General features: G+C 34.4%; 1 protein-coding gene across 1 annotated transcript in view; it reads right to left on the reverse strand.

Moving 5' to 3' along the window:
* The window catches only part of MYO9A (myosin IXA), a 260868-nt gene that overhangs the window by 118728 nt on the left and 128608 nt on the right, over positions 1-13532 (reverse strand). Inside the window, exons 16-18 of the mRNA XM_011953817.1 lie at positions 7937-8012; positions 4402-4545; positions 2614-2653 (exon numbers count right to left, since the gene is read on the reverse strand). Of these exons, the coding sequence (XP_011809207.1) occupies positions 2614-2653; positions 4402-4545; positions 7937-8012 (260 nt within the window). The remainder of the gene's footprint in view (positions 1-2613; positions 2654-4401; positions 4546-7936; positions 8013-13532) is intronic.

Consider the following 13532-nt stretch of genomic DNA (forward strand, 5'->3'; position numbering starts at 1 on the left):
AAATGCAGAAATCACCGGTCTTCTGTGTCCTTCGCGCTGGGAGTTGGAGACTGCAGCTGTTCCTATTCGGCCATCTTGCTCCGCCCCCCACATTTTATATCTTTTTATAATTTGTGTCCCTTCACAAACTTTTGTAGCTGCCATTGTTTCAACAGTTTTGTATTTCAGCCTTTACACTAGAGATATCATTGATTTACACACTGGCATTACATAATTAGAATGTTTAAATTAGACAGTGTACTTACTTTTATCAGTGAGTTTTCTGCTTTCATATTCTCATGGTACCATTGTCCTTTAGCTTGAAGAACTTTGTTTAGAGAACTCTCAAGAAAGAAGTTCAAGAAAATAGAGTTCTACTTTCCTGTAAGTCAGGTCTAGCAGTGCTGAATTCCCTTAGCCATTGTTTGTCTAAGCAAGTTGTTATCTCTTCTTTTCATTTTTGAACGACAAAATTGCTGGGCATAGTACTATGGTTGGCAGGTCTTTTTTCTCAGAGGATTTTGAATCCCACTACCTCTGGCATGCAAGGTTTCTCATGAAAAATCTGATGATAGTCTTGTGGGGGACCCTTGTATTTAACATGTTGCTTTTTCATTGTTGCTCTTTAAAAAATACTCTGTCTTTAACTTTTGACAAATTGATTATAACATACCTTAATATGGATCTCTTTGGATTGATAGTATTTGGTGTTCTTTGAATTTTCTATATCTGGAGTTCTATTTCCCCAGACTTGAGTAGCTTTCTGCCTTTACATCTTTGAAACTGTTTTCTCTCACTTTTTCTTTCTTCTCTTTCTGGTACTTTTTGAATTTATCTTGTTTCTCTATTTGGAACACACTTCCCCATTTCTTCATTTGCCTTTACCCTCTGTGTTTTCTGCACATTAGATAACCTAATAGCTTCTCCCAGTCCCGTTTCATGTAGAAGGACCTAACCAGTCAGTCTGGCCAGAAATTCTAAGGTACCTCTCAAACTTTTGTGTTTGTTCAAACTGCTGCCTTTGTTTTTTGTTGCCTCCAGGAAATTAGGATGTGCCAAGTTCTGTCAGTACCTCAAAACATTTAAGAGAGAAGTCATTCCCTCTAGACACAGCTAAAAAGGTTGAAGTGTTAAAAGTGTGTTCCAGTTCCTTCTATCGTCAGGGTGAAGCTGAAAGTAGGATTCTCTCTGCACTACGCTGGAGAGAGGAATTCTAGCAAATGCCTACATTTTAGATCAGACTGCATTATCTCATCTTAGGGGAAGAAAGTAGGCCCATTTATTTGTTTTCACTGGTCTAGAGACTCAGAAATTCAGTGTCCCATAAATTCCCAGAACTATATGGTTAAGGAGGCCATCTCTTGGGAGGGAGCTGTGGCAGTTGTGATCAATCCATGAATAAACTCCTTCCAGGGATAATCTATAGACAATCTGCTCTAGCTTTATTGCTGGAGCAAGTTAGATGAAAAAACTCAGGAAACGCTGGAACTCACAGTCAGTATCCCAGGGGTCTACTGTTTGTTTGCCTGTTGGCTACCAGATACAGACTAGAGAGGAGCCCAATCCTCAAACAATAGCTACAGAAGTACACAGACAAACCCCTTCCAGAAATTAACTGGGGAGTGTGCTTTTTAACTACTTATCTGCATTGATCCAGGGGGCTGTAGTCCCTGGAAATGTCTGTGTGTTTGAAACCACCTCTTTGTTCTCTGTCACTGCAATTCATATTTTCTGAGATTTTATATACAGTATCTACTATTGCGTGTAATTATTTTGAGATTTATTCATGTTGTTACACGCATCAATAGTTTATTAATTTTTATTGGTGAGTTAAATATTCAATTATATGGATATACCACAGTGTATTTAACCATTTTTCGGTTGATGAAAGTTTGAGTTGCTTCCAGTTTTTTGCTATTACAAATAAAGCTGCTATAAACATTAATAAAACAAAGCAAAATGAAACAACAATCCCCGCAAAAAAATAAAAAACCAGAGCTATATTAACAGACGGCAAGTACTGCTCACCAAACCCTTCCCATTATTTATATATGGTTTATATGGGTTAAAATAATAATATTTTATGGCATGTGAAAGATTATATAAAATTCAATTTTCAGTGTCCATTAATAAAGTTTTATTGGAATGCAAATTATAGCCGCACTTCTGCTACAACAGCAGAGCCAACTAGTTATATCAGAAACTATAAGCCTGAAAAGACAATGTCCCTTTATAGAAAAACCTGGCAAACATTTATTATAGATAATTGGATTAGGTAAGCACTAATCAGAAATTATTTTAAAATCAGGTACAATTCAGAATTTGACCTTAACTTGGCTCAAGGAGAAATGAAAAGACCTTAAATAAAGAGGCAATAACTAAACAACATTTATATTCAGGAGCTATTAAAACACTAGAAAATGGTATATACCACAAATAAATATTTACCTGAACCACTAGGCTTAGCCATTTCATAACAGTGTTATTTCTAAAATGGATTCAACTAAGTGCACAATCACTATCTTGGATACAAATACGGTTATTTCTTGTTTTTGATGTATGAAGATTGTATGTGTAATAAAAAATAATTGTGTAGCAGAATACCAATACAAAAAGAGTTTTCATAGTACTCACCTTTGGAAGGGCAGGCTTGGGTTTGAAATTTTTGTTTCTCCTATAGAGATAAATCATTCATTAAAAAAAGCTACTGCATAAAAACAAAAAGAAAAACAAAAGCTACTGTATAGAAGTAAGATTTCAAGGTCTCTCCTCAAACAACAGATTATATACCCACTACCAAGACTGTAAGTCTTCTATATGAAAACACTATCTGATTCAGCCAAGCAGGCACCTTGGGAAGGAAGAATAAACAAGGAAAAGACACCTGCCTTGTTATGTAAGTATAAACAGATTTACACCTGATGATTAGTAACACTGTGTTGTACATTCTAAGCTACAGGTTCATTTTCTTCAGTTGTTAGTAGCTTCTTGTACCTACAGAAGACTTATTTCTATCATTTCAAGACTAAGTGAGATGTTTAAGTTTCATAAATTTTTTAAAAACGTACTTATCACCAAAATGTAATCTTCCATTTTTGATAATTAAAAATTCTTCTATTCCACTCATTTTTTTTTCCTTATTCAAACCTCAATACCATACTTAAATCAAGTCTTTTTAATTTTATTTTTAGCTTTTTTTATAGTCACAGAAAGACGGAATAAAGTCCAACGCTTATGAATATGGGCTGGGAAGTCAGAAAGACCTGGACAACAATCTATGGTCTACCATCTATTAAGGTATGATTTTAACATCTTTAACTTTTCATTATGTAATAATGTAAAACGGGGATGACAATACTACCTATAACTTAAAAGTCATTGTGAGGATTAAATGAGTTAATGTATATCTCTGGGGTACAGCAAGACCTACATAAATAGAACCTATTAACATTATTAAGCAGTGATTCAGACAAGGATTATGGAATCCAATTCAGTCACACCTCTAGCTAGTGGTCAAACGATATGCTTGGGAAATGTCTAAAATATGTTAATGCTAATAATTAATAACTTTTTTTTCTTTTTTTTTTTCTCTCAGAGACAGGATCTTAATCGGTCGCCCAGGCTGAAGTGCAATGGCAAGATCATGACTCACTGCAGCCTCAACTTCCTTGGCTCAAATGACCCTCCTACCTCAGTCTCCTGAGTAGCTGGAACTACATGCATGCACTACCACACTTGGCTAATTTTTTTTCTTTTCCTTTTTTTTTGGAGAGATGGGGTCTCTATGAAGCATGGTAGAGCATGGTTATGGCTATGTCTTCAACTCTATAATCAGTTTATAAGAAATGGAAAGCTTGGATAAGTGTCATATATCACTCAACCATTCACCATTTATAGATTTTCTTGCCTAATTTGTTAAGACTGCTAGAATTAAAGGATACCTGTAGTAAAAATTTGGAATCCTAAAAGGAGCTAACGGTTTTTTCTTTCTCTGAAGGTAGGGCCTGTCTAAACAATAAGATCTTTATTATCATCTCCATAAATAAATATATTCAGTCACGATTCTCCTGGTAATATGGGGGAGAAAAATCAACAAAAATACAAGCTTTACAACACATGAGATTCATGGCTGTAAATGCTACCTAAACACCTTTGAGTCTTGTTTCAGTCAAAATTCTTCCCATGAAAATAACACTTCACCATCTCCCTCCTTCATTTTTTCCTGCCAGAAATTTTAAACCAGACCAAAAAAAAAAAAAAAAAAAATCACAATGCTACCTAAACACCTTTGAGTCTTGTTTCAGTCAAAATTCTTCCCATGAAAATAACACTTCACCATCTCCCTCCTTCATTTTTTCCTGCCAGAAATTTTAAACCAGACCAAAAAAAAAAAAAAAAATCACATTACTGATCAGTACTGACGTGAGAATTCCATGGGCTCTCTCCAGGAGTTTGCTACTAGTTGAATTAGCAAATATTCCATCTTTATCAAGCAAGGAGGTGTTACTTGATAGTCTGCTCTGGCGAATCCCAGTTCTGCCATTCCAGGCAATATCAAATGTATCACTGTAAAAAATAGAATTTGCTTTAGTTAATCAAGACGTCTCTAATTAACACTATATTGCTTAAATAAAATAAAACTTTAAATACTAAAGTTAAATTTTAGAAAAAAAATGATTTCATGCAAATAATTGCCAATCAGTTGGGACTAACCTTTGTCTCATTCAGAACAAATTCCTATGAATTCCATCATATTCACATACAAATGTGCATGTAGATGAGCACATCATGTAGCTGACATCTTTAAATATATTATCATTCAACAACTAGTAACTAATATAATGGATTATAATATCTTCCCTCTTTGTTAGATTTTAGAATTTTCAAATGCTACTGTAGGAATCTGTAATCCTAATAGACTATCCCATCCTATGGAATATCTAATTTCCTCCTGAAAGGTCTTATTCACACACACACACTCACTACTCACACACGCATTAAACTTACTAAGTCCTATGAGACTCTAGACACTGCAGATATAGCAATGAACAAAACATAAAATTACCAGTGATTATAACATAATAATTAATGGAGGGCTCTCCAGGTAAAGTACATAATAATTAATGGAGGGCTCTCCAGGTGAAGTACGTAATAATTAATGGAGGGCTCTCCAGGTAAAGTAGTAGTATCCAACAACAAATGAATGGATAAAGAAAATGTGGTATATACACACAATGGAATGCTATTCAGTCATTAAAAAAAGAATAAAGTCCTATCATTTGGACAACATGGACAAACATAGAGTACATTATGTTAACTGAAATAAGCCAGACACAGAAAGACAAACACTGCATGACCCCACTTATATGTGGAATCTAAATAAGCTGCTCTCACAGAAGTACTGAATAGAACAGTGATTACCAGAGACTGGAAAAGGTAACAAGGTGGAGTGGTGTAGTAAGGGGAGAGGTTGGTCAATGGGTATGAAGTTACAGTAAGACAAGAGGAATAAATTCTGGTCTTCTATTGAACAATGGAGTGATTATAGTTAACAATAAGGTATTATATACCTGAAAATAGCTAGAAAAGAAAATTTTGAAAGAGAAATGTTCCCATCACAAAAAAACGATAAATATTTGAGATGATGAATATGGTAATTACCTTAATTTGATCATTATACAATGTATACAGGTATCAAAACATCACACTGTACCCTATAATATGTATAATTATTATGGGTGAACTAAAATTTTTTTAAAAGAAATATCAGGAGATAGCTACTTACAACAATTTCACATTTGTCCATATTTATAAATCTCAGCTTCCATTTGCTTAGAGCATTTATTCAAGATATATAAATGGCATGTAATCAACAAACCCTATAGAAATGCTTGTATTTTCACTATTTTGTGCTAAACCATTAAAAAAAGTCAATGAATCATTATCCCTAAGAAAATGTGTCTTCCCAAATGGGGGAATCATATTGTACTTAAGATGGTTTGTGTGTGCACTTATATTTTTCTCATTTAAAAAAATGAGTGCTACTCTGGCTTTAGGGGGGAAAAAAAGAAAACAAAAGGAGAAAGAGAGAGAGTGAGAGGAAGGAAGGAAGCAAGTGAGGGAAGAAGGAAAGCAGGAAGGAAGGAAAGAACGAAGGGAGAGAGGGAGACGGAGGGAAAAAATGTAGCAGAAAAATAGATTCCTGGTGAAGATGCTGTGAAAACTGTTGAAATGACAACGTATTCTGTGGTTAAGGACTGCTGAGGAAACAATTCTTTTAAAAAAAGGCAACAGAGGATTCAAAGCATTACATAAGTTGAGCTGATAAAGCAGTGGCAGGGCTTGAGAGGATTGACTCCAATTCTGGAGTTCTACTGTGGTTAAAATGCTATCAAACAGCACTGGATGCTACAGAGAAATTTTTCCTATAAAGAAGAGGCAATTGATGTAATAAATTTCATTGTGTTATTTTAAGAAATTGCCATAGCCCCTCCAATTTTCAGCATCCACCACCTTAGTCAGCAGCCATCAACATCAAGGAAAGACCCTCTACCAGCAAAAAGATTATGACTCACTGAAGGCTCAGATGATTGTTAGTTTTATTAGCAACAAAGTATTTTTTAATTAAGGTATGTATTTTTTAAACATAATACTATTGCACAATTGACAGATTACAGTATAGTGTAAATGTAACTTTTATATGCACTGGGAAACCAAAAAATTTGTGTGATTTGTTTTACTGAGAATTCGTTTTATTGTGGTGGTCTGGAACTGAACCAGAAACCCATATAGACCACTTCAGGTATCCAAAATGGAAAGTACAAAGAAAGAAACACGAACTAGAAATTAGGAAACTTAAAACCACTAACTGCTTTGTAAAATGAGGCATATTGCGGTTTCTTTTTTATATAATCAAGAAAATTGGGTTCTCATCTGATGACCAGGGTGAGAATACTGCCAACAGATGAAACTGAAGGTACACAGGTCAAGTTTAACTATCTAATTTATTTTGGGGTAAAATTTAACACGAAAATATGGTGGTAGATATCATAATTAGTCAAATACTACTGTTAAGAAAACAAAGGACATACAATATAAAGATAGCAAATAGTTTAATTTGTGGCATTCGAAGTGAATATATTTGTGGCTAGATACTTGGGCTGTGACAAATCTTGCATATGAAGTTATTGAACCTAGACTTTTAATAGACAATAAAGAGTCATGAAAAAGTTATTGAGCAGACAAGTGACAATTATGTATTAGAAAGACATAGTAACTCAATCGTAAAAAATGATCAGTGAAGTTATACCTTCATTTTAATGACAGACCATCCTTATTACCAGAGTATTAGGAAGCTCAATTTTTTGATGATGTTTAAAACACAGAGAATGCATTCTAGAAACAATGTTCTTCTCCTCATATAAATTACAGTCTTTATCAAATAGTATACATAAAAAACAAAGAGACTTTATGAACTCATAAAATTATTTATATTTGTTACTGTCAAACTGTTCTCAGGAATTCATCATTGAAAATAGTAAAAGGTAAGCTTTGGTAATCGCACTCACCCAAAAAAGGTATTAGATGGTTTGATGTAAATCAAACTATTCAATTATTACTTCCCAATAAGATTTCTCCACAGAAAGCAGCAGAATAACCCTTTAATTTTGTAAAAGATATAAAATGCACGAAGGGTCTCAGCAATTAAAATATATGAGCTCATTTTAAATTATTCTGAAGAAACTTTTTCAAAATTGTAAAGCCACTTTACCAGAAGCAACTGTAAACAAATTTTGTTAACTTTAACCTATTAATGTGTTATTACATCACTTATAAAGGATTTAAGAAATAAAACAACGCCTGAATTACTTTGTACTTTTAAAGTCACAAAAGTATCAACAAGAATGCTAGTTATTTCTTCTATATGTCTTTGAAAACATAAACCAAACATACTTACTGTTGGTTTTTTTCATTTAGAGCATTCATGCCCTGGAGATCAGAAAGAGGTGTTCTGGGATTTTTCCGGGTTATACCTAGCAAAATTTAAAAAACAGAACATTTCAAATCAGTGTGAAGAAAAATGAAACGTTAAACAATTTTTCTAAAGACAAATTAAATTTAATAACGAGTATTTGCTAAATATTTCAGAAATATCTAAATAATTATATGACCCATCTCATAACTGTCACAGATCTTAGTTAACAATGAACCCAATTAGAAAATTTAATGATGAAATCTTTTATTTCTTCTTTCATTGAATCATTAACTTCAGGAAATACAAGGGTGACTGGACTGAAGGCCTAGAAGTGTACAAGTTCATTTTTATTTTTAGGTTCGGGGGGTACACACGAAGATTTGTTACAAAGGTAAACTCATGTAATGGGGGTTTGTTGTACAAATTATTTCACCCAGGTATTAAGCCCAGTACTCAATAGTTATTTTTTCTGCTCCTCTCCCTCCTCCCAATCTCCAACTTCAACTAGACCTCACTGTCTGTTGTTTCCTTCTTCGTGTTCACAAGTTTTTATCATTTAGCTACCACTTATAAGTGAGAATATGCAGTATTTGGTTTTCTGTTCCTGCATTAGTTTGCTAAGGACAATAGCCTCCAGCTCCATCCATGTTCCCACAAAAGACATGATCTTGTTCTTTTTACGATTGTACAACTTCATTTCTTATTTTGATGCATCATTTTTTAGCAATATGTTTCTGACATGTTCAGATAAATACAATGAGTATCAATGTATTGAGAATTAACATTACAGATAAATACAATGAATATAAAAGACAAATTGCTTAAGAATTACCAATATTTTTAAAATGTAATGTTCTTCAAATCATATGATAAACATGTAAGTTCTATAAACATAAGGCTATCAATTTTTATAACACACACAAACATTTAATATAGATAAGATACACTGGCAAAAAAGAAGTAAAAGTATCTCTATTCAAGATGACAATCTTGTAGGTAGATAAAAAAAAAAGCTCATTTGAACTAATAAACGAGTTCTACAAAACTACTGGAAACAAATAAATATACAGTGGTGGCCAGGCAGGGTCGCATACGCCTGTAATCCCAGCACTTTGGGAGGCCGAGGCAGGCAGATGACTTGAGCTCTGTATTTCAAGACCAGCTGGCCAACTTAGACTTCATCTATACTAAAAATAAAATGTATATAAAAGTGCTTAGAAGAGTGCTTGGCACATAGTCAACACTATATCCACATGAAGTGATTGTTACCTTTCTGTATGAATGAGGGAAACTGAAAATCCACAGAAGACTCTTTGTTATGTTTAAATCATGCAAATGGGCCAGGCACAGTGGCCCATGCCGGTAATCCCAACAGTTTGGGAGGCCAAGGCAGGCAGATTACTTGAGCCCAAGAGTTCAGGACAAGCCTGGGCAACATGGTGAAACCCCATCTCTACAAAACATACAAAAATTAGCCGGGTGTGGTGGCTCACACCTATAGTCGCAGCTTGAGAGGCTGATGTGGGAGAATTGCTTTGGACCCGGAGGTTGAGGCTGCAGTGAGCTGAGGTCACGCCACTGCACTCTAGCCTGGGTGACAGACTGAGACCCTGTCTTGGAGTGGGGAGTGGGGAGTGGGAAGTGGGGACGGGGTTGGGGGAGGAGGGGCGGAAATAGCAACAAATTTCTGAAATGACATTTTTAAAAGTATAAAATGTCTACACTGAAAACTATAAAACATCATTAAAAGAAAATAGAGACCCAACTAAATGGAATGCTACCTATGTGCATGAATTGGAAAACATAGTATTGTTAAGATGTCAATGTTCCCCAAACTGACCTACAGATCAATGCATTTTCTATTAAAATTCCAGATAAGGCTGGGTGCGGTGGCTCAAGCCTGTAATCCCAGCACTTTGGGAGGCCAAGATGGGCAGATCACAAGGTCAGGAGTTCGAGACCATCCTGGCTAACACAGTGAAACCTCGTCTCTACTAAAAAATACAAAAAGCTAGCCGGGCAAGGTGGCTGGCGCCTGTAATCGCAGCTACTCGGGAGGCTGAGGCAGGAGAATGGCGTAAACCCGGGAGGCGGAGCTTGCAGTGAGCTGAGATCCGGCCACTGCACTCCAGCCTGGGCGATAGAGCGAGACTCCGTCTCAAAAAAAAATAAAAAATAAAATTCCAGATAATTATTTTTGTAGAAATGAATGAGCTAATCCTAAAATTAACATGGAAATACAAGGGATCCAGAAGAGCTAAAACAATCTTGCAAACAATCTTCAAGAATGGCTTGAATCCAAGAATTTGAGGCTACAGTGAGTTATGATTGCACCATCTCACCCCCAGCCTGGATGGCTAAGGAAGTCTCCATCTCAAAGAAGAAGGAAAAAGAAAAGAGGAGGAGACAGAAGAAAGAAGAGTAAATTTCTAGACAATACATTAGGCAATGGTTACCATTTTTTCATCAATTATTAAGTATTTTAAACATAAAAGTGGCCTAAATAATAATATACTAAACACTTATGATGGATCACTCAGATTAAAATATGAAGCCCTGTGTAGCCCACTCCCTGATCCCATTTAAAAATCAACACATCCGGCCAGGTGCAGTGGCTCCCACCTGCAATCCCAGCACTTTGGGAGGCAGAGGTGGGCGCATCACCTGAAGTCAGGAGTTCAAGCCCAGCCTGGCTATCATGGGAAAACCCTGTCTCTACAAAAATACAAAAATTAGTCCAGCATGGTGGCATGCACTTGTAATCTCAACTACTCAGGAAGCTGAGGCAGAAGAATCACTTAAACCCAGAAGGCAGAGGTTACAGTGAGCCAAGACTGCGCCATTACACTCCAACCTGGAGGACAGAGCGAGACTTCATCTCAAAAACAACAACAACAACAACAAATCCATCAGATCCCAAGATCTCCTATTTGTTCAAATTAGAAAAAAAGAATTTGAAAATAGCTATACTGAGATGGTATCAAATATTGTAACAACATGTAATTGGAGTTTCAGAAGGAAAAAAGAAATTGCAGCAGAAAAAATTTTTGAAAAATATTGGTCACAAATTGTCTAAATTTGATGAAAAACAATGAAAGTCCAAAAGGCACAGCAAATCCCGAAGAAAATTAATATAAATCGTATTTAGAGACATGAGAATCAAATTGCTGAATGCCAAATATAAAGTCAAAGGAAAAAAAGGTATACGACATATGAAGGAATAACAATGGGATGACATCTGAGTAATCATCACAAATAAAGCCCTAAGAACATGGCACATCTTAAAAATGCCAAAAATTTGATAGTTCGTAATGATGTTAAACATATGCCTATTTCATGAAGTAACTCCACTCATAAGTATTTACTAAGGAATAAAAATGTATGTCTGCAAAATGACTCAAAAAAGAATGTTTATAGCACTGTTGTTCACAATAGCTCTAACAATATATATAACTCTTAACTACACCAATAAATCAATAAGCACAATTATATACATATATCACATAAATTAAATACCATGTGTGTATATACATATACAATGGAACACACCTGAGCAACAAATGACTGATACATGGAAAAATATGCATGAATACGTGCATAACTATGTTGCATAACACAATCAGAACACAAAATACATACTGTGTAATCCCACTTGAGTAAAATTTTTAGAAAATGTAAAGCTGACTTATAGTAATCAATCTGTGGTTATCTAAAGGAGGTGGGAAAATGTACAAGAGAATAAGGATAAGTTTTCTGATATGTCTTTCCTAATATTAATTTTTTTGTGTTCATATGCTTTAGGTTTGTCTCTTGTAAGCATTCTACAGCTAAATTTTGCTCATCTTCCTTAATTCATAATGTTTTTTAAACTGTTTAGTTTAGTCCATTTTAACTCCGTTTTAACTTACTGCTACAATGGATACATCTGGAATTTTTTTCTGACATTAGTTTATATTTTTTTATTTACCTTAACTATTACATGCTTTTATTCAGGCTTCTATTGTTTTCTTTGTATTTTGACTTCTTTTGTTCCACAAATTGTATACACTGTCTGCTTTATTTATCCTTAAATGTTTAACATACTCATGAATTCTAAACTAATAATCTCTTCTCTTTCCCTGAAGAGTACAAGAACATTCAAATGTTTTAAAGTCACCTCCTTCTCATTAGGGATGTTATTGCTACCCAATACTTACTTTCACCTTGTTTCCTTTCCTTCATCAAGCACATTAGGTATAAGTTTTATAAAACTGTTGCTTATTCAGATTTATATATACATTTATCAAGTTCTTTATTAACTATCAAAACTTTCTAGCGGGTTCAGCTTCTGTCTTTCTCAACTAAATTTTAAAAATATATATAGGTGAACATCTGTTCAGATTACTATCTAGCTTATTAATTGCTATCATTCGTATTTGCCTAGTACATCACGTCCATCCTTTCATTTTCACCACTTTAATTAAAAATCATGTAGCTATCACTTAAACTATTGAAAAATTCATTGAGAGTTTAACTGGTGAGTATAAACCATTTACATTAATTTTAAATAATACTTGTTTCTGGCATTTTATTTCATGTTTTTCATTTATTTCACTCTTTCATTTTTTCCCTTCTTGGTTTTCACTTTATAAGGTTTCTTATGCTACCTTAAAAGATAAAAATTGTTATTACTGTGGTTGTCCTTAAGGCACATGTTCAATTTATTTACCTATACTGATTTCCTAAACTTGAAAAGATGTTAATTCAAGAGCAGTAGTGCTCCCCACTTTCCCTTCAGTTTTCACCAAAATGCATGCCAGTATCTTCTATATTTGTCTCTGCAAACCATCTGCAACCAGTAGTTCTGATCATATACAATTTTTTATTTTGGATATTCTTAGTTTCACGAAAAATAATCTAGGTATTTACTTGTAACTTGTATCAGGCTTAATGACATGTAATTAAACATTTTTTATTGGACTAAAAATTTCAAACAGTTAAACATATATGTTAAGTACATAGTTAAATAAGTTTTGCTAAATGCATTCACCACACTAATAACCACCAAAGAAAGATACAAAACATTTCCATCATCACGAAAGTTGCCTCATGCCCCTTCTTGGACAATCTCCCACATGTACTTATGGGTCAAGACAATCACTAACTTGCTCTCCATACAGATTGGCTTGTATTGTCTAGAACTTTATATAAATGGAATAAAACAGTATTGCATAACACTTTAGAGATTCATCTGTAAAAGTCTTTTGTGAATATATACTTTGATTTCTCAGGTAAATAACTGAGATTTGAATTCATGAAACATATGGGAAAAATATGCTTATCTTTATAAAACTGACAAACTGTTTTCGGAAATGATACCATTTGACACTACCAAGAGACAGTATGAGAGCTCCAGTTGCTCCACATGCTTATCAGTTAGTATTTCAACTTCTTACATTTTAGCCCCTATAGAAGGTATTAGTGACCTTACTCAGATTACAATTTGTCTTTCCATAATGAATAACAAAGTTGAACATCTTTCATGAGAACACAGACAAATCTTCTTTTGTGGAAGTGTATGTTCAAATCTTTTGCCCAT

This window comes from Colobus angolensis, unplaced genomic scaffold (assembly GCF_000951035.1).
Source record: "Colobus angolensis palliatus isolate OR3802 unplaced genomic scaffold, Cang.pa_1.0 Scaffold372, whole genome shotgun sequence".
NCBI classification, from domain to species: domain Eukaryota; kingdom Metazoa; phylum Chordata; class Mammalia; order Primates; family Cercopithecidae; genus Colobus; species Colobus angolensis.